General features: G+C 42.8%; 1 protein-coding gene across 14 annotated transcripts in view; it reads right to left on the reverse strand.

Annotated features, from left to right (window-relative positions):
* The window catches only part of MACF1 (microtubule actin crosslinking factor 1), a 341,407-nt gene that overhangs the window by 269,758 nt on the left and 48,697 nt on the right, over positions 1 to 22,952 (reverse strand). Inside the window, exon 1 of one of the 14 annotated variants that reach the window (XM_082421738.1) lies at positions 11,404 to 11,567. The exons of the other annotated variants lie outside the window; for them this stretch is intronic. Coding sequence (XP_082277864.1) covers positions 11,404 to 11,455 — 52 coding nt within the window. The 5' untranslated portion in view covers positions 11,456 to 11,567. Of the gene's footprint in view, positions 1 to 11,403; positions 11,568 to 22,952 lie in introns of those variants that run through there. 14 annotated transcript variants of the gene reach the window in all.

Consider the following 22,952-nt stretch of genomic DNA (forward strand, 5'->3'; position numbering starts at 1 on the left):
AGGGGGTGGGGGGTAGGGGAGAGGAGGGGAGGGGAGGGGAGGGGAGTGACTGCCTAATGGGTATGGGATTTCCATTTGGGGTCATGAAAAAGTTCTGGAACTAGATAGTCATGATGGTTGTTCAACACTGTAAATGTACTTAATGTCAATGAATTGTACACTTTAAAACTGTTACAATGGTAAATTTTATGTCATGAGTATTTTACCACAATAAAAAAACTGGATTGAAAAAAAATGTATATACAGACCAGGATCATAATTGTGTAAAAGTAAATATGGATCAGGGCTTCCCTGGTGGCGCAGTGGTTGAGAATCTGCCTGCCCATGCAGGGGACACGGGTTCGAGCCCTGGTCTGGGAAGATCCCACATGCCGCGGAGCGACTAAGCCCGTGAGCCACAATTACTGAGCTTGCGCGTCTGGAGCCTGTGCTCTGCAACAGGAGAGGCCGTGATAGTGAGAGGCCCGTGCACCGCGATGAAGAGTGGCCGCCGCTTGCCACAACTAGAGAAAGCCCTCACACAGAAACAAATACCCCACACAGCCATAAATAAATAAATAAATAATAAATAAATAAAGTAAATATGGATCAGAAAGGAACACTGACAAGTCCCAACATCTGTTAAATTAAAGTGGGACTTCGCTGATGTTAGATGATAAATAAAAATCAGGAAAGGAAAATAAAAAGGCCTGAAGCATACAGCCAGCCCTAAAGCCACAATCACAAACCTGCAAATAAGTGCCTACCCAAGTGGCGGACAAGTTACATAGCTCACCAGGCGCCAAACAGCAGGTGTGTGTGCTATGGGGTGAGGGAGAGAGGTCTCAGGCCCTCTTCAGCCCAGTCCTCTAATCCCCCTTAAAAACACTCCCTAGGGCTGAGAAACCATCTGTTTCAACAAAGCCTAGAGCCCTACAAGCATATTAACTCCTTCACTGCTGACCTCTTACAGATGGGCTTCACCCAATATTAAGTGCTTTTCATTTAAAAAAAAAAATGCCTCTAAATGTTAGAATATAAGCTTTACCAGGAAAGGGACTTGATCTTGTCTTCTGGTATATCCTTAATACCCAGAATAAATCGATATCAGTGGATACTTAGTAAACTACTATTTGCTCCATGAATCCATTAAATGCCTCTGTCCTACAATAATTGTTTCATTTAGGCCTTGTTTTCTGAAGTCTCCCTCTTCTTTTCATTTGTCCTCACTTAAAGAGTCTGACCTGGTTTCCTCAAATTCAGTTGACCAACCAGTATTTGTCTGCTTATATACAGTGTAACTGGTCTCCTCACTATGTGGTTTATTGCTGGACCCCTGTGCATAGCCCAGCACACACGGTAGGTGCTCATAAATATTTGTCAACTGAAAGAAGGATTTGCTTTTGGTCACCATGCCTTGTAAGTGCTCAGTCTCCTCAAAAAGCTTACGGTTTCAATAGGAGACAAAACTAGAGTGTGGGAAAGTGACACATCGACGTGGACAATGATAATCGAGACGTCTTCGTGGAGAAGAAAGACCTGCAGTGAGGCTTGAAGGAATGGATGGATTTCAGTGAAGTATAAAGAACCAGGGCACTCCAGGTAAAGAGAACCGCACAGAAAGGGCAAGAGGAGATGAGGAGGCGGATCTGTCTGGGGCTAAAGGTGTGTTCCAGGAAATCATGTGAGATAAGTCTTGATAAGGAGGAAGGGGGTCAGAGCATAAAAGGTCTGTCTTACTTTGGGTAACAGAAAACAGTAGGAAGTAGCTGGCAGTGTTAACTGGAAGGGAGAGACAGGACACAGGAAACAAAATACGAGGCTGTCACAGTAATTCAGGCGTGAGGTAACGAGTGACCGGACAAGAGTCTTGCCAAAGGGAATGGGGAGGAAAGGGCAAATTTAGGAGAAATTCTGAAGAAACAAAAGAACTCGATGACAGAATGAAAATGGGGGTTGATGAAGAGAGAAGAGTCAAAGATGTCTCTAGGGTTTCTGATCTCGGAGACTAAAGAATGTGGGAACAGTTGTCAAAAATGGGGAAGAAGCGGGGGAAGCCAAGCTGAGTTCGAAGCAGTATCCAAGTATGGATGTCCTGTACGCAGTTGGAAAAAGAGAGATTAAAACACTGAGAGATTTTTATACACATAATGGAATATTATTCAGCCTTTAAAAAGAAGTAAATTCTTCATATGCTAAACATGGATGAACCTTAAGGATGTTATGCTAAATGAAATAAGCCAGTCACAGGAGGACAAATGCTGCACGATTCCACTTATATGAGGTTTTTAAAGTAGTCAAACTTAAAGAAGCAGAAACTAGAATGGTGGTTGCCAGGGGCTGGGGGGATGGGGAAATGGGAAGTTGCTGTTCAACCAGTATAGAGTTTCAGTCCTGCAAGATGAAAAAGTTCTAGAGATCTCCTGTACAACAAATGTTCATATAGTTAATAAAAATTTGTTAAGAGGGTAGATTTCATGTTAAATAGTCTTTACTACAATTTTTTTTTTAATTTTTAATTGAGAGATTTTAAACAGTAGAAGACAGATATGGGAGTCTGCAATTTAAAAGAAAAGCTGGAGCCAGAAGAAATGGCTAGAGAAAGAAAAGAAGGTCAAGAGCAGCCTAATAATAATGCCAGCTATGTTTGTTATGTGTTTATGTGCCAGCCTTGTGTTAGGAGCTTTACCTATGCCATTACTTTAGCCCTCACAATTTTATGTGGGAGATATTATTATCCCTGTTTTACAGATGAGAAAATTGAAGCTCAGAAAAAGTGAGTAGCTTGTCTAAGTCACTCACCTGGTAAATGTAGAAACTGGGATTTTAACCCAACCTAGCCTGGATCCAAAGCCCATGTTCTTCCCACCTCCCCACACTGCCTCACCCCTTAGCAAACTATGAGAGTGAGTCAGAAGAAGGAAAAGATCCAGCAAAGGCAGACAAACAGCAATCAGATAGGTAAAGGAAAACCAAGAAATGCCCTCATTGAAGCTAATAGAATATTTTAAATAGGCAGGGATGTGATCAACAGTGTCAAACGCCAACACTCAACATAGAACGAAGTCAACACATGAAATCTCTCTGTAGAGTCATGTAAAAATAGAGCCCTGGGCCAGGTACTGTAGTCCAGAGAATTTCAAAGAAACAAAAGTCCTACCCAGACCTAAATGGGCCTCTTCTCTCCCTCTTATCACTGACAGACACCTGGGGCTGCCGGTCTCAGCTACTCCACAGGCCTCATGCCAAGGTGCATCATCTGACCAGTCCCAGCAAATATCAACCCAAACACAGAACACTGCACAACCCGGGGTCGGGTTCAACTTGAGCTGTGGGGAAAGTGGATCTCCACTCAGGCTAAAGTTCAACAAAAATTTGTTTGTTTCTAAAACCAAACTCTCTTTTAGAAGAATTTCACATGCCTGCTCTCTTTATTTCTTCTCTTATCCTAGACAAATAAAATCAGGTACATACAGCCCCACCTTAGCTGCAGCCTTACCTCCCTATAAATAACCTTTCATTCTACTGCCAAGTTATACTTCTCCCCCACCAAAAAAACTCCTGTTTATATCATTCCTCTGCCTTAAAAATACTGAGTGCCCCCTACTACCTACATTATTCCTTAGCCTTTTATAACACAGGCTCAACTTTCCATTCTAGCCTAAACAACTACCCATTCTCTCCAGCTTCCTACTTCACAACACTTCTCACCTTCCCCAGAGGAAACAGAGACCTTCATGAGTCTATTCCTTTGCACACCCTGTTGTCTTCCCAGAATATCTTTTCTTCCTTTTTGACTGGCAAACTCTAAGTTCAAGATTCAGCTTAAATACCAACTCCACTGTAAAGTCTTCCCAATCCCCCACCATCTGCCCCTAGTAATCACTCCACCTCTGTCCTCACAGCACTTTGTTCATATTTCTATAATAGCACCAGCCACAAATGTATTTATATATCTCCATCCCCACTAGGCTGTGTATAGGACTGACTACCCCTCAAGGACAGGGACTGTCATTTATCTTCGTATCCCCAAGGCCTTGTACAGGGCCCGGCATAGAGAAGGGTTCTCAACGAAAGGAAGGAAGGAGACAGATAATGGGGGCTTCCAGTGAAACAGACAGGAAGCATGAAACATTATCAGCGAGTGAAATAGTTAATTGATAACAAATTGTAAAAAATGATCTTCCACATCAAAAGATTCCAAAATACATCAAACCAGGAAGTCTAAAAGGTTCCTGCCACCCCACAATGAGCAAAAGACGCTGTTTAGCAACTGGTATTCATTCAGAGGGACCATCCCCACAGTTGTTGTAATGAGGAACATACACAGTTAGGACAACTAGCCTGGGGTTTCTCTAGGAGAGTAGCCAAAAGAAACTGTGGCAGAATAGTGCAGACAAGAGCCTTACCTTTCAGAACTGCCTACTTCAAAAAAACACAAGACCAAGGATGGGGGGGAAATGATAATTTATTCTTTGTTAGCATATAGGCTCACTCTCTGAGAAAGAGGGAGAATATAACACTCATCCCCTGTTGTAACCAAAAAAAAAAAAAAGCCCCATCCCACCACAGAACTAACCCACACATTTGAGAGTCTAGAGTACTAACCATTACATCATGGAACCCCATAGTCCCCACACATTTCAAACCAGCACAGAATGCCCCTCTCCAGCCCAGTGGCAAGCAGTAAGCCTGAAAATATACAATTAAGGAGGGGATAAACTTTAATAGTACAAAACTGCCAAGCATCCAAAAAGTATAGGATATACTGAGGGTCTAGTATGTGTAAAAGGTGTTGACAGATCTTACTCCAGAAGCATGCAGACTCCTGAATTCCTTGCAGAGGAGAGAACCAACCCACTGTGATAGGTTTGCTTAAGGGCTCTGGGAACGAGAGAGACAGGCAGTTCTCACTGGGAAGGATGCAATCCTGGGGGTGACTCAAGCCATCTTCCACCATCCTGGATGCTGCCGGGACGTTCTTATTGACCCCGGCACACAAAGCCCCACACATGTGTCTTCCTTCTCTCAGTCCTCAAGCTAATCCCCAAACACCGTCTATCCAGTCTATCATCAGCTGGAAAACCCCACATTGTCTGCTGCAGGATGTCAACTCCAAGTCAGAAACAAGACTGTACTCTCATCATAACCTTAAGGGCTGTCAGTCCCAAGTAACAGAAGCCAGTTTGCACTCGACTGCAGTATGTTGATTTAAACACACAGCACCATTTCCATTTCTTCCAGAGGCAGACACCTACCATAAGCAAGCGTGATGACACAGTAGAATTTGTCAGCCTATTATATCAGGTTAAGCTGGCGCAATTTACTAGGTAGATGCTAGCTCAGTAACAACAGCAAAAGAAAAAGAGAATCTCAACCTTGTACCAATCTGGGGTTCCAATGTGGGATCTCTATACAGCACTGATTAGGTCATTCTTGGTACTACAGTTTCCAGATCAACATTATGGATCTCTCCTGATAGAAAAGGAAGAGGTACTACGGTGGGGAGAATCAGTGAAGCCATTTTTCAATGAAGGTTGGAGCTGCTGGGGGAAAAAGCTTCAGAGTAAAACAGTGCAGTGATATGATGATGACATGTGGGAGCTGCTAAGTGAGAGAGACGCTTGGCACCTGTCCCATGATGAAATTAACTGGATAATAAAACATCTGAACCAGCTGGCCACTAAGCTCTAAGACAGGGCTGTCCCCAGAAGGCAAGGGCCGAGAGCCATCAGAAAGGTATTTAAAGGGCTACAGGTAACCTCAGTAGCTTTTAAAGGTGAAATAAAGTTAAAAACCAACATCCAGAGCTCTGAATATATGTATTAAGACCAGTAATTCCACTTCTAGAAATCTATCCAAAAAATATAATCAGAGATGCACAGAAAAGTTTATTTACAAGGATGTTCATTATAATATTATAGCACTGAAAAATTAGCAAGGTACACGCCCCACAATTGGGGGACGTTAAATAAATGACCCTTACATTTGATGAAATTCCACACAGCTGTTAAGAAATGATATTGCAGACAAATAGTTAAAGGCATAAAAAAATAACACTCACAAAATAATAAATGGCAAGACAGAACTAAATTACGATAACAAATATATAAAAACACAACATTATATATAGAGAGAGAGATAGAAAAAGACTTGATGAAAATACGATAAAATAGGAACATACTGATCTTTGGGTTGTAGGATTTTAGTAATTTGGGTGTTTCGTTTTTCTATTCTTTCTATAAGGACAAAATACCGCATCTATTTAATTGTAGGGGGCGGGGGGGAATCTAAGTTTTTTTCCCTAGGGTTCTTTATTAGTCACACTGAAGAGGGGAGAAAAGTCCCCCAAAAAAGGCCACTTTGGGAGGGCCCATGTCAGGATGTGAGGGCTTGTCCTGCTAGCCCAGATGTGCCAACTGGGAACAGGCTTCCAGGCTGGTCAACTGGGTGGATGTCCAAAGTAAAGCTGTAAGATAATGAGAAAGATGACTTGACAAACACATCAGAACTAAGAGAACCAAAAATAAGCATGCCTCCTCAGGAGTCACCTAGTTCACTTATTCAACAACGTTGCCGCTGCCCAAAATATACCTGGAACCCCTCCTTTGGAAGTGCCTACAGACTAGTAGTACCATCTTTCCAATGTCTTCCAGAGCAGTACATTTCATTCTTTGAGACTGGAGTTAATGTTTCAAAGAGCCAACCTTGGATAATATCATTTTTTGACCAAAAATTAGGTACGACTATAAAATGAGTATGGAATTTCTTATGGGCATCACAATCTGGCGCTGAAGAGAAAAACTACAAAAAGGATTTTATAAATGTATAGAGCATGGGCACCATTGTCAGAGTTGTTTTGGTATTTTTCTTTTTTTAAACTGTCTTTGGTGACTACTGAAGGACACTTGGATACATGAGTTTAGTGTAATTCAGTTCTTCAAATGTTTCTTTCATGCCTAATTTGTGCCAGGTACTATGCTGGGTCAGGAAGATACAAGAATAAATGAGACACAGTTCCCACCTTTAGCAACAGTATAGCTAACATCTCCTGGGATCTTAATCTGTGCTAGATGTTATTACATTTACTGTCTCATTTAACTGGTGAGATAAATTCTATTATCATCCCCATCTTACAAATGAAGAAAAAAAAAAAAGAGGTTTACAGAAGTTACAGGAAGCTTGCCCAAGAAGTAAAGACTACCAGGAAAAATCAAATGTTTAATAAAGTAACTATACCATAATGTGATATCCTTAAAATAAATATGTTTAAAGTGCTATAGTAACACAGACGAGAAAGAGAGAATAAATTATATGTGGAATTGCAAACAAAACAAACAAACAAACAAAAAACCATGGGGGGAAAGTAAGATTGAGCTACGCACTAAAGGATAACAGAAGTTTGACACAAGGAGAAAAGGATAGTGGTCTTCCAGGCAGAGGGAACAGGACAGTATATATATGCAAAGGAAGAGAAGGGTGAAAGTACATGGGTATGTTGGGGTACATTTGCTTTAAAAAGTCAGCTATTATCCCACAGACCTATCACAAATTTTTCTTAGCAAAGGCTAGAGAACCACTTTCTCATTACTCAACCTCACCTACCTCTCTGCCTCCCTAATTAATCCCTAATTACCAGTCACACCACAGGCCTGGGCTCTGCCAAAGGGCGGGACTTGGGCCAATAGTTCAACCTGTCGTGCCCACAAAAGTGGTGCATCTAGGCAGAAATCATTCAACAGCTGTGGGTGCTGGCAAGCTTGACAAATAAAGGTCAAAGCCTTCCAGAGGAAACAGGAGCAATGGAATATACTGCACCTCAATCCTGGTATCAAAGCATCAAAGATTCACAGGAAATTGGAGACAGGAACTTCAAGACTTACACAATGTCTCTATTCTCCCACAGGGCTCCCTTCAACAGTTACCCACTAGATGGAGGAGTGCTGCAAGCTGAACCACGTCAAGAAAAGCAAAGTCAGTAACTAAACAAAGAGGGGAGCCAATTACCTGCTTCCGTCAGGCCCTCCAGAATACACAAAGGTACAGGTGAGATGAAGAAGGGGAGTAGCTATTCACCATAATCAGGGGACAGTGGGTGAAACTCAACCCAGAGGAGAGTTTGACAAAGGCCACGGTTCGTGTCTAAATGTTGGCCTGTCAACTCAGAGTTGGGGGAATACTTATCTAACACCTGTAGCAATGTTCCAGAAATGATTATAAGGACTAAACCAAAACAACTACACGCCCTCGTTCCGGGCACCTCTCCCACCCGAAAAACAGTCAGGTTCTGAGAGACAAGGGAGTTAATCAGACGCTTTCTTTGAGTGAACAGGACAAACTGCTGTATATTATACATTTTATGCCATAAAGACTATTATACAGTGTATATATGTGAATGAAGGATTAGAAAACCGAACACAGCTCAAGGAGGCTAGTGTGGAGAGAGAAGATCTATTGCCCTCACTCCAAAGCACCATACTGCTGCTGTCGCTCAGAGGAAGGTACCAAGTGTGTTTCACACATACACTCAGTCAGACTTGGGTATTCTCCCTACTTCATATGGTCCCCAGTATCAGACAGCTACACAATACAGCCATCTGGGCTGCTATACTCCCAGGCACTGTTATCTCCTCAGCAGGACAGATGACCCTGCTCTCGGGCCAGCCAAGCTTTGGTTGTACCACTGTAAAGAGCCTATGTTATGGGAATATTATAAGCACTGCACGGATTAATACAGGGAAGTGCTCAGAACAGTGCCTAGCCCATAACTAACATTTGCTGAGTGCATAATATTTTTAAGAATATCACTAGTGCTGCTGTCTTCCAGTCTCAACAATCAGTGAGATCAAGTAAGACCTGGAACCAAACATGTGGATGGGTGACTAGGGCTACAACTCCTCAGTCAGAGGGTGCCCTGATCCAGCTCATCCTGGACCAGTGCGGGCACAAGACTCACTGTGATTCAAACAAGTCTCTGGGAGGAACAGGAGAAAGAAGAGGTAGAACATTTGGTAAATTCCGACCACATACCAGACACTGAACTAAGTGCATATGTCTTCTTACTTATGTCCACAGCAGTAAGTGTTTCTGAGTTCACCTTAGACGTGCAGAGCCAAAATAACATGGCAGAGAGCCCCAGTGTCTGGGTAGGAAGAGTGGAGCGGGAGCTGCTGCGGTCATTTCTCTTCTCTGGTTTCCGCCCCATACAGGACACCCACTATGACAGGTACATCTAGTCTGTCACTCATTCATTCCTAGCCATGTTATTCATTCATTCCTAGTAAAAACAGGGCAAAGGAAGGAGAAAAACAAACAAACAAACTTTATAGGTGAACTGAGAAAACAAATGATTGCCAAGCTGGTTTCAATATAACATCTTCCAAAAGCAAAAATATGTATGTAGCGTGTAACTTCAAACCTCTACAGCCCTGAGAAGATCAAATCAAGAGCTACTTGTTCCATTAGTCCCCTGAGAAAGTCAGGAGAGTTACAGGAAACTGGGGACCAAAACAACTCCTATTTAGGGAGTAAACATCCCATGCATGTTTTATGGGAGGAAAACAAGAAGTGCCCCCCACCCCTGCACTTTGTTCCTGAAGCACATACAGCAGAGGAAGACAGAGTTATGAGTGGAATGGTCTCCTGAGAACCTCAGGAATCCACTTAGGTCACTGCTAAGCCTGATCCACATAGGCTGTGGCCATCCTATTGTGGTTCACTGCTCCTGTAAACCCTTGACCAAAGGGGAACCAAAAGGAAAAGTTATATTAACCCCCTATAGTTTCCACCCACCGCCAATACGTCTTTAGAAAGTTCTGGCCCTTTATCAGAAGAATGACAGTAAGGATAACAGGGAATAAAACTATATTAAGGAGATCAGCGTCCAAGGAGAGGCCTAGGATTCCTACTCTGAGGCTTTTCTTCTCCTGAAGGAACAGGCAGGTTAATTAAGTTTGATAACCCTTCCATGAGTTTTGTAAACACAGGAGAAAAAAGGCTCCTGCTGTTGGGTGGGCTTCATGCCCAGGAATACAGAAGGATCCCCTAGGACAGGAAAGAGGGCAAGAAAAAGGGCTCTTGTACGGGACAAGGGTACAGTCCTGCACCTTTGTACAGTCCCCAGCAAGGCCCAGGAACCGGAAGAGTCACTGAGAAGCGCCACTGGTTTCTGTCCCCACCTGCCATCTCTCCCCCATGAGTCTGGATAAAGGAGTTCAGACTCTTCCTGGCCTCTCAAAACTTCCTTTGACAGGGATGCAACAGTTGATGTTGCTCATTCTTGCTAAGACCTGTCTGATGCGTGATGAGCTTGGAGAGCCCTCAACCTAAAAGCGATTGGCTCCAGCTGTCAGAAGTTCTGGAAAAAATGTTTGTATGGCATGGGGGGAGAGACAAGGGAAGAGAAGATAGAGATCAATGGAACAATACTTTTTAGTTGTATATCCCTTTGTAGCATACAAAGCTCTTTAGGTATGTGTTCTCTTAGAAACTATTCTTCTACAGATAATGAAAGAAAGTAAAATATCTATAGACCCTGGCAGGATGTGAGTCCAGATCGCCTGCCATCCCCCTCAACCCTGAAGGAAGCAACTTTACCCTTTTCCTCTATTTCCCCTGACTCTCTCCACACCCCATGGTCACTCTGGGTCCAGAACCCTGACTGCCAATGGAAGAAGGATGGTTTGAGCAGCTTCCTAAGAGATGGAAATAAAACTACCTATTAATAAGAAAAAGGGAAGTAAAAAGATTTCATTCATTTTCCTCCTTAATAGCCAAAAAGAGTCTTGCATCATCATACCTGACAGCATTTTTCTCATATATTATATAATCAGTGAAAAGTTTGCCAACCATGCAAACACTAATCCCTTTCAATATTATTTTAGTAAAAAGCTGTCCCCTTTAAAGTCACTGATTTACCCTTTACAATGGCGTCTCTGCCCTATCAACCTGCATTCCTCCTCCCCTCCACAACCATTCCCGACTCCGTGTTCTCTCTCCAGATGGGGCTCTGACTCACTGTAGACACAGGCGAGTGGAAAATCTGGCCCAAGAACCCCAGCTACACCTAGGTGAGGCTGCAGGGCCCAAAGCAGGAGCCCTCTGCCCACCCTGCCGGGAGCACCCTGAGCGCTGCCGAGTTCAAGGGGCCGAACGTGGCTTCAGTGCCCATTGAAGCAAGAGAACAGGCTGCGGCTGGAGCAGCTGCGAGGAGTCCCTCCCGTCACCCACTACTGCATTTACAAACTCTATTCCTTCTATGTAATTGCCCAAACACAGAAAAAACTATGGCCAGCTCTGAGTCAGAGGCCTTTCTAAGCCCCTAGGGATTGATGCAGAGTAAAGACCCCATACAACACACACCACAGCAAGTGTTCACACAAACAGCACGGACAAAAGGCGGGTGAGCCAGAAGCCCTGGAATACCTCTCAGGTTGTTGAGCCCCTCCAGGAACTTCTGGTACTTGTAAGCGTTCATGCCCCGGGCTTAGCTGTGTCGGCTCAGTGGCTGGAAGTAGGCACCTTGGCACAGTGACAGCTGAGAAGGGAGAGCTCCACTGCCGTCTCCTAGCCCCCAAGAACTGGACTTTGACCACACTTGCAAGTGATGTCACCAGAGGAGCCTCATTACATTACAGCCCTTTGTGCGCCCTCATTTGCTGCAATGAGCGGAAACACCTCCCCGGGATAGGCCAGCCCCTCCTTTGTGCAAATGAGTCAGGAGACCACAGCAGCCCCTGCCTATCATCTGCCACCTCATCTGCTACCTTCTCTTTAGACACCAGCCCAGGCTCCACTGGGATTACTGCTCCTCTGGTTTAAACTCTAGGGAGAGAGGCTTAAATGCTTCTCAGGACACCAGTTAGGGGCTCATCTAACATCTGAGAATGAAACTTTTAAAGGGCCACACTCACCATAAGAATGTCACAACACGAGTTCCTGGGCAAATATCACATGGCAATGAGACAGGTTTTACAAAATAAACAACCAACCCTGCACGCTCCTCACAGCAGTCATGTTTACAGACTGGAATACAGCCACAAACAGACAAGGCACTGCATATGAACACAGTCCGGAGAGAAGAAGAAACTGTTCTGGGACGCCACTCCCCAAATGCTAAAAGCCCAATTCAGGGAGGCAAGACCTTCCCCAAAAACAAGGGAGAAAATGCAGCCCAGACACCACCCGCATTCTCCCCATTCTGGGGCACTGTTGCACTCAGCTAATTTGTTTTTAGTTTGCTTTAGTGATGTCAGTAGCTGATGCAAATTTCCTTCTACTCCATCAGCCTCAAAAAGATGACTAACCCCCCCACACACACACAAACAATTGTCACAGGCTCTTAGGATAAGCTACACAGATTATAATTAGAGGAAAAAATTAGCAAATTTCTTAAATTTCTTCAAATTCCTTAGCATCTTTAAATTTCTTAGCATCTTTAAATTTCTTAGCATCTTTGTTGTAAGGCAAAGTAGTTCATCTGCATTGTTATATTCATCTTTGAAAATGTTTTTATGAAAGTAACATGTGAAAGTAACATACATATGAAAGTATGTAATTTTCATTTACAGATGAGAAAATACACAGAGTTAAGCAAACTAGCCAAAAGTCACACATCAGGCCAATAAGACAGCATGAAAAGAACATACATTTCCCAAACCTGAGCTAAGTATCCATGAGCAACAACCAAGTCAGACTCCACTGAACAACCCCTCATAAGAAAGACACCCCTCTCCCAGGTATGAAGTTTTTCAGAGTAACCTGCCAGGCAGGCTGCCATTCAGTGACCTGGAAGAACTCACAGTGTGCCAAACACAATGTTCCACAGAACTCCCAATGATGCAGGCTGGATACAGGTGGAGAAACTGTATAAGTAGCATTGTGAAAACAAAGAGAAAAGGGAGGATGTCTACTTGAAAAGATCAGGCTAAATAAAATTAACAGCTGCTAAGATAATGGAAAGGGAAAATCTCTGGATAATAAAAATAACCAACCCAAGCTTTTGTGCCTTCCTATGCTACTAGTCGGTCAACAGTGCCAACAAGGTAGCCAGCCACTGTGCAGATCTTGAGTGTTAGGAGTCACGGGGCACACAACACATGGTTTCTTTTCTCAAAGAACCATTTAATGGGCAAGGTTAAAAGGGAGTTTAATGCTTACAGAGCATAACAGACAGTGGGAAACAGTAAACACATACACGCACACCAAATATAGATTCTACAACATACTACTCTGAGAATCAAAGTGTCTTTGAGGTCACCTAGTCCAACAGACCAGGTGCCTTGGATTCCTCACCTCTGAAATGAAGCTGTGGATGAGAAAGGCAAACATTAAATGACAGTTCAGATCACATATGTCTGTTTCCTGGCTTTATTCTACTATTTCTCCTGGAAGAGTATGGATAAGAGAGCACAATGGAAATAACTTTGGTTATAGAGTCAAGATACCTGGATTCCAGAGTTTATCTCAAGATCCAACTTCGCCATTAACTAGCTATGTGAGCAGGAGCTCCAAATTCCTATAAAATGCTAGTTCTTGTTTTGTTTTGTTTTAGGCCACAAACTCCAGTCAGAATCTGATAAAAACTAAAGATACTCTCCCTAGGAAAAGGCACATATTCACCCACCTACATACTTTTGTTTACAAGTGGATAGGGGTTAGTGAACCATAGGTAAAGAACCTCTGAACTGATTTCTAAGACCTCCTCTGTGTGAAGATCTGAGAGCAATTAACATAGAACAATCTGAATGTAAGTACTGAAAAGAACAAGGTGTAAAGGAATGATCAATCAGCCGGGGAAGAGCTGGGCCCCCTTCCTTTAACGCCCCCGTAAAATTCTGAGACTCCTCCCACCTAAGGGAGGAAAGCAGCCCAGACAACAGGAATCTAACAGCAGGAACAACTGACTTTTAAAATAGCCACTTGAACTAAGTGCATTTAAAAGACAACACATGCTAGTCTGTCATTTCCTCTGCATGTTTCACCATTGAAATTGTTTAGTAACATTTTATCAGATAAAAATTAAACAAAAACAAGGATGTTTAGAACTATGAAGTGAGTGATGGTTAACTTGAGGCTCTTGGGAAGCGGGGAGGGGGGACAGTGGCCTGGACTCCAGTTGTTTTCTTGCACACCAGGGACCTTTCCCCAGAATCAGAGCATTTCAAAGCACCATAGTCCAACAACTCTCTGTGCTCCTCGTGGCCATTCATCTTTTATCCTCATAGGTCCCATGATGGCGAACAGTGAGAGGTAACCTCGGGTGGTAAGAGAGAGTCTGCCCTAAGTTCCAGACAGAGACAGACAAATGTGAAAGGCTCAGGATCTGGCAGTCTAACAGACACTCTGGCCAGCTGCTGAAAAGGGGGAGCCCTGCTGTCTCCAACAGCCTTTACAAAGGCGCAGACACCAAAGAGCTGAGTGGAGCTTGACTGAATGCAGGCAGATCAGGAAGTCCAGACTTCAGTGCATGAGGTGTGGTCCTCAGGGCTGCTGACTCTATAGTGACAGGATGAGAGCTAAAAAGGAATTACCTGCCCTGCCCTCGGGTGGGCTCAGGGACGCTGGAGCCCAGGTAGAGAGAAGGCCTGAGTCAGATTCAGGATATTACTCCTGAAACAGGAGAGCAAGTCTGCCAGCAGAGTTTCAGCTGAGGAGAAAGTTCGAGGCCCAGAAGGAGAGAACAAGCCCTATGTTGGAGTTCCCACAGTTCCCCAAAGCCTCTAGAAATCAAGACCTTCCATATTCCTTTGAGGCAACCTTTCTCTTAAAAACAAAGGTTGTCCTCCGACAAGGCACCCTCACGTCATCAGGGTCAGTGACACTAAATATGCACAGTCAGTTAAGGAATTCACCCATTCCACACACGTCTGCTGCATACTCACCATGCACCAGGCCCCAACCTACGTGCCTGGGACACAGAACTCAGAGCCTAAGGAGAGAGCAGAAGGAAAAAGGAAGGAGACTGTCTCCTCAGACTCAGAGAACATAAGGGTCATGCGTGGTCAAAGTGAAGGCCCAGCTGCTCACTCTCAACACCAGCCCTGAAGACAAGAGGTCTAGAGACATGAAAGGTAATGCTGCTTGGGATTTCCCTGGTGACGCAGTGGTTGGGAGTCCGCCTGCCAATGCAGGGGACGCAGGTACGATCCCTGGTCCGGGAAGATCCCACATGCCGCGGAGCAACTAAGCCCATTCGCCACAACTACTGAGCCTGCGCTCTAGAACCTGCGCTCCACAACTACTAAAGCCTGTGCGCCTAGAGCCTGTGCTCCACAACAAGAGAAGATGCTGCACCGCAACGAAGAGTAGCCCCCGTTGGCCGCAACTAGAGAAAGCCCGCGCGCAGCAACAAAGACCCAACGCAGCCAAAAATAAATAAATTTTTAAAAAAAAAGGTAATGCTGCTTAAAGACATCATTTTCTTTGAGGCAGGACTGACACCCTGACAGCCAGTTGCCACCGTTACCCCCAAGCAGCTGCTGACCCAGGAAGACAACAAAAATGTTTCCAGTGACTTAAGAAGCCAGTAACAAAAGCAGGTGCCAGGTTCACAGTCCTATTCAGGGAGCAACAAAGATCACTTTCTTCATTGTCTCCCCTGGCAGCAGTGTCTGATGGAGCACGGGGTTGAATTACACCTTGTCCCACTGGTCCTATACAGAGAAAATGAGTTTACCATCTGAAGAAGGGTTGTCCCCAGGGCCAAGGCTGTCTCTGCAGGGCTGAGGAACTGAAGACAAAAGAAGTCAGACCTCTTGCTTAGAAGGAACGGACTGAAAGGGCAAGACAAAGGGAGGCTGTAACGGGAACTAAGTGCGGGTCCAAGGAGTTCTGCCCACCCTGCACTCAACCATCGCCTGGAGAGGTACTTTGTGTGGTCAGACCTATACTAAGGCCCGACAACAGGCTTAAAGGGGGTTTGTGCTTTAGGCCATGGACCCTCAAACCAGCTCCCTCTCCTTGATCCTTTTCTTCTTGGCTGTGTGGTCCATGGAGAAATGTGTGAATCCTATGCATCCTCTCCTCCCTACGGTGATTACATAATAGTACAAGTCCAAACAAGGTAAAAAAAAAAAAAAAAAAAAATGAGCAATTGGAAGGGAAGGCAGAAATACCTGCTTCTAGGGTGAATCTGAACCGGCATGACCTCAGATTATAGCCCCAACTGAAACTAGGTTTATAAAATCATAAAATAATGTAAAAGCCTCATTGCTGGGCACTCTGAGGACCTACGAAAAAGGTCAGAAGCAAGAGTCACCTACCACTAGAACAAGGTTAGAGGTCTCCAGCAGAGAGACGGGAGGGAAGGAAATTTATCTCAACAAAAGCCTACTGAAACGGCTGCAGGTATGCAGGTGTAATAGAGATCAACAGCTTCCCCCCTCCAAGAACAGTCTCTCTCATCAACTCCATCAGGACCCAGACACAGTGGTACCTCCAAGTCAGTTAAAAGTAGGCGCCTGCTCAGGAGAACCACATTTAGTTATTCTGACAAAGGCGGGTGTAATGCTGTGCTTCTGGCTCAATTCACCTGGGCTCCTCCACCAGCAAATAAAACAGGTCTCCAAAAAGACAGGCCACCAACTTCCGGTAGCATTTCTTGGTTGCTTTTGAGCAGAGAAAGGAGGCAAAATAAACATTTTTGAGAGTCAGATTGCAGGTACTAAAAATAACACAATGGAATTCTCCTCTGAAGCTGTCTTTTGCTAACAATGAGGTTATACATATTTTTTTAAGTTCAAGATAGACTGCTTAGTGGTGATTGCAGGATGGCAGGGTATGAGTTCTGAGAAACTTCTTACCCTGAGTCTAAGATAACATACTGTTGGAGTACCCTACAATGTTAAGGAGGTACTAAAAGCATCTAGCAGACAGAACCTCAGTGAGGGTGTCAGCACAACACCTGTTTAATGAGTAGTGGGTACATATGTAGAGGATACATATGTATATGCTACAGTATTATCTATACTTGTTTATATGCTTGAAATAGTCATAATAAAAAGTTAAAGCAATGGATGAAACTATCCATCAAATTTACAAATATGCATATCCTTTGATCCAACAATTCCACACCTAAGAATTTTTCCTAAAAATATACATATGTAAAATGACAAGTGTACAACAAAGTTTTTCATTTTAGCATTTTGTAAGAGCAAAAGATTGGCAGCACCCTTAATGTCCATCAATAGGGAACTGGCTAAATAAATGATAGTACATCCATACAATGAAATAATAAGCATGGAGGAAAAAAAGGTCTATATGTGCTGATATGGATTAATAGTCAAGATACAATAAGTAAAAGAAAATGTCAGAACAGTGTGTATAGTACCTCTCATTTACGTTTTTAAAAAGAGGAAGGAGGAAGAATATATACAATTGAGATTCCACAAAGACAGGGATTTTTATCTGTTTTGTTCACTGTTTGTCCCCAGAGCCTAGCATAGTACCTAGCACATGCTAGGTACTCAATAAATTTCATAAGATATGTGAATGAATTCATAAGATATGTGAATGAATTCATAAAATATATGAATGAATTCATAAGATATGTAAATGCACATATCTCTGGAAGGAAGCACAAGAAACTGATAAACTGACCGTCTTCAGGGAGAGGAAAAAGGGTGGCTGGGGTGAAAAAAAAAAAAAAAAAAGGCTTTTCACTGTATATCTTTTTGTACCTTTTGAATATTCAATTATGTGCACACGTTGCCTAGCCAAAAAATAAATGAGCGTTTAAAAGCCAAGAATTTGAGATTCTGAATCCTGATGCCAGCACTGCCGCTGACCACTGAACCTTCTCAAGCAGTCATTCATACATTCAACAAGCCTACCCTGTGTGTTTGCCCTGGGCCAAATGTGTAGAGCGCTGAGGATGGAGATGAAGAGCTCAGAGTCTCTTCCCTCAAGTAGCCAACAATCTAGTGAGAGAGACGAGCAAGTGAACCAAACACAATGTAGCACAGCTGATGCTGATGAAGGTGCACAGAAGCGAAGAGAAGAGGAAGCAGGAAAGCAGGGAAGCCTGGGGAAGGCTTCCCAGAAGAGATGCTGCTGGAACTGGGACTTCAGGGCCAGAGGGAATTAGACTGATGGGGACAGGAGTGTCACAGACAAAGGAGACAAAGTAGAAACGTGAGAAAACATGATATATTTATGGAACTTAAAATAGTTTGATATGGATAGCGTGCAGGGTACACACTGCCCTGGAAGAATGATGGCAGGACATGTAAGCTTTGCACGCCATGCTAAAGAAACCATATCTCGTCCTAAAATGGAAAGCCATTGAAAGGGTTTAAGCTTGGGAATGACTTTTCTGATGATCAGATTTTAATTCTAGAAAGAGCATTTAGCAGTAGTGAAAAGGAGGGAAGCAAAACAGAAGGGAGGGAGACTAGTTAGGACACTGTTATGGTTGTATGCTGAGAAATAATAGAATCTGAACTAAGAAAGTAGTATTGAGGATGGGAAGAAATGAAGGAATGTGAGAGTAAAATTACACAGCATTTGATCACTGTTTGAGTTAGGGTGGGGTAGGGTAGATGGACCAAGAGAGGGAAGACTGTCAAGTCACTTGTGTGACTGGGTAGAAGACTATGCCTTAAATAAAGGGAGGAATAGCAGGTTTCCTGGAAAGAAGATGAAGGGTTCAGTTTGGAACATGTTGAGTAAAAGATACCTATACAGCATCCAAAAGAAGTTCTCCAACACTCAGAGACAAGTGTCTGGAGCTCAGGAGAGAGATCAGGCCTAGCAGTTGAAGCCATGAGTATGAATAAGGTCACTCGAGAAAATTATGTAGAGGGCCAAAGACAAAATCCCAGAAAGCACCTTTATTTAATGGAAGATAAACCTGTAAATGAAGGAAGAAAATCAGGGAAAGATGAGGTCATAAAAGGTTAAGGATGGAGAGCTTTCAAGCAGGATGGAGTGTTTCATTTCATGGTGTCAAGTACCACAGAAAGGTCAGGTAAGATCAGGGCTGAAAAATTACCATTGGATTTGGCAATTAGGAGATGATTGGTGACCTTAACAACAGCAATTTCAGGAGAGCGGAGGGGGTTAAAAGCTAAAGGTCAGATATACACTACTCTTAAGAATCTTGGGGGAAACAAAGAACAAGTAAAAGAGGATTCTCACTTAACATCTCCTGTCTACCACTTCCCCTCCCATAATATTGATATATCTGAGTATTATTTTAAGAAAAATAAGTAGAAAAATGCGCAAAAAATAGTGTTCGCACTTTATTAGGTGTTAGCTGTAGAATGATAATAATCCAGTGTATTACTACTACTACATTAAAGCTGGTTCCACTTACTCCATAAATCACCAAACATTTTGGGACACTTATGTGCCATATACAGAGCTGGCAATGTTGGAGATAAAATGGAGTTTACAATATAGTCCTCAACCTCTAGGAGCTTCCAATCTTGCAGAAGAAAATAAAGCATATGTACAAATAGGATGTTAAAGTACAATATAAATGATACTTTAAAAAATTGCCACTAGAATTTAGGAAACTAGGAACTAACTTCCAGTGGGGTGATCGGAGAAGGTTTCCTGGAGGACTTTGGGGTGGGTTATGAACAAGGCGTAAGATCTGTACAGCAGACACAGTGAGTGAAGACGCTCCAGAAAGACAGTCTTGTCGGGCTTCAATGTGAGTAGGTAGCTGGAGAGGATGCTGGGAAGGTTATTATGGAGGGCTTTAAAGATCAGGCTGAGGAGACTGAGCCCGGCCTCTCTGCTGACTGCTGCTCTGCAGTGCCCGCTGCCTGTGGGGCATTTCCACCCGAGCATGCCACAGCAACTAGAACTCAAGTTGTTAAAAGTGAATCCACATCTATCCTCCTCAAATCAATGCCTCCTTTGAATTTCCTCCTTTGAGTAATGGCACCATCCTTTGCTCAACTCACTATCAAGTCCTATCGGTTCTTCCAAATACCTCTCACAGTCACCTTCTCCTTTATTCAATAGTCAACCTCTCCTGTCTGATTCTCACTACCTCTCACCTGGATTGCTTAAACAGCCTTTAAAAAAAAAAAAAAGGACTTCCCTCCTTCTCACCCAATCCATGGTGCACGTGCTGCTAGATCAGTCTTCCTAAAACACAGCCTTAATTCAATCATTCCAATAGATAAAACCTCTGACAGAAACACAAAACCTACCACAGGCGGAAAAAATCTCAATGACGTATAAAAACTCAACCACATGGTACAACTTTTATGGAGAGGGGTTTAGCAAAATATACCTAAAAATTTTTTAAGTGTCCAATAATTTTTGACACAGCAACTTCACTCCTAGGAATTTATATAAAAGAAATGTGGTTAAATGTGCAAATACACACACACACAAAGTATATTCATCCCATTGTTTATAACAACAAATGATGCAAAATTACCTAAAAGTCCAACAATTAGGGGGCCATCTCAAGTCTCACTGCACCACACACAGGAATATTGACAACAAGGTAAATTATGATAGGAGTACATATTTTTGACACTGAAAGATTTTTACCATACAGTAAGTGAAGAAAACAAGTTACAAATAGTATATTTTTACATATTTGTATTTATATGTATATATTTGCAGAAGAAAATGTATGAAAGAAAATACAGCAAAATACTTACAGTGGTTATCCAAAAGTGGTGGGATTTTAGGTGAGTTTAATTTTATAGTTTTGTTTATTGTTTTATAATTTTCATACAATAAACAAGGGTATTTTGTGAAATAAAAAGAGTAGAGCAGATTCTACCACAGCTAATATCCAACAGCAGCATAGCTCTTTTAGACTTTCCAAACATCCTTTATCTGGAGATAGCAAGACCTTTGTATACAATTCAACCAACCCAACAATTCAACCAATTATTATAGTACCAAAAAAAAAAAAAGGAAGAAGAAGGCACGGTCTGCCCTCATTGAACTCATGGTCTAGGGGAGCCAAATACACAGACAACTGTAGAACAAGACGATAAGTACTATCACAAAGGGATGTATAAAGTACCGTGAAAACTCAGATGAGGAGGTAAGTTAAATTTTTCCTGGAGAGAAGGAAAGAAGCTGGAACATCATAAAAATCTAGTTCATTTTAGCTGTGATGAAGATTACTTAACAATATGAATAGGAGTTTGTGAAGCTGACAAAACGCAAAGAACATCCAAGGTATAGCAAACAACATAAACAAGGGATACAACTGAGAATCATACCCAAGCCAAGTCTGAACTTAATCTTGTGGAAGAACAGAAGGCAGTGAGCATTGGAGTTTTTAAGAAGAGATACAGCATGATCACTGACAGTCAGCCAAAGATGATGAGTGCCTAAAACAGAGCAGTGGCAGGACATGAAAGCAACCTAAGTGTCCATCGACAGATGAATGGATAAAGAAGATGTGGCACATATATACAATGGAATATTACTCAGCCATAAAAAGAAACGAAATTGAGTTATTTGTAGTGAGGTGGATGGACCTAGAGTCTGTCATACAGAGTGAAGTAAGTCAGAAAGAGAAAAACAAATACTGTACGCTAACACATATATATGGAATCTAAAAAAAAAAAGGTTCTGAAGAACCTAGGGGCAGGAGAGGAATAAAGACGCAGATGTAGAGAATGGACTTGAGGACACGGGGAGGGGGAAGGGTAAGCTGGGATGAAGTGAGAGAGTAGCACTGACATATATACACTACCAAATGTAAAACAGATAGCTAGTGGGAAGCAACCGCATAGCACAGGGAGATCAGCTCGGTGCTTTGTGACCACCTAGAGGGGTGGGATAGGGAGGGTGGGAGGGAGAGGCAAGAGGGAGGGGATATGGGAATATATGTATACATATAGCTGATTCACTTTGTTATACAGCAGAAACTAACACAACATTGTAAAGCAATTATACTCCACTAAAGATGTTAAAAAATAAAAATAAAATAAAATAGGGCAGTGGGTCCAGCCAGGATGGATGGGAGGGAAAGGATGGATGTGGAGATGTTTCTGTGCTAGAACGAATAGAACTTAGTGTCAGATGTGGAGAACGAAGGAAGACAAAAAAACAAACAAACCTGAATTTTCCAGCTTGGACAAACAGGCAGAGAGTAATACTGGTATCTGAGATAGTGTATATACCAGTAGGAAGCGAAGCATGTTTGGGCAGGGAAAAAAAGGGGGATGAGGATAAGCTTGGTTTTGGATACATTACATTAGAACTTCTATAGACTTCAAAGTGGAAAAAGGCAATAGTCATCTGGTAATACAATTTTGGACCTCAGGGGAAAGTTCGTATTCAGGGATTTTGATTTGAGAGTCATCACTGTACACGTAGACAATGTTGATAAATGAAATCACCAAAGTAGGTAAACTCGTCCAGGGAGTGCACACAATGAAGGGAAAAAAGGAGGCCCAAATATAGTGTCAAAAGCTGTGACAAGGGACTTCCCTGGTGGTCCAATGGGTAAGACTCCATGCTCCCAATGCAGGGGGTCCACGTTTGATCCCTACTTGGGGAACTAGATCCTGCATGCACGCCTCAACGAAGATCCCGAGCACCACAACTAAGACCCGGCGCAGACACAATAAATATAAATAAATAAACTTTTTTTTTAAAAAAAAAAGCTGTGACAAGGTCAAATGTGAGAACTGAAAAGAAACAGTGAATTCTGCAGGTAGGTCATCGTAAGTGAGAGCGATTTCAGCTGGGCCGGTGAGCACAAAAGCCATGCTATCGTGGGTCAAGATGACTAAAGGAATATAAGAAAGGCTATTAAAGAGGTTTAGGGGTTTAAAAAAATAAAAAGCAGAGTTAGGTCGAAGAAGAGACAGCTTAAAAGATGTTTCTTCCTTAGGATGGAGAAAACTTATGAAGAGTCACTAGGTGGGGAGACACTAAGAATACAAACTATGTACATGCCCGGCGGACTGCCTCTGAAACAAGAGGGAATGAGGTGAGGACTGGGGAAGATTACAGAGAAGCTGAGAGGCAGAGCTGTG

The sequence above is a fragment of the Balaenoptera physalus genome, assembly GCF_965194825.1.
Source record: "Balaenoptera physalus genome assembly, chromosome: 1".
In the NCBI taxonomy this organism is placed as follows: Eukaryota; Metazoa; Chordata; class Mammalia; order Artiodactyla; family Balaenopteridae; genus Balaenoptera; species Balaenoptera physalus.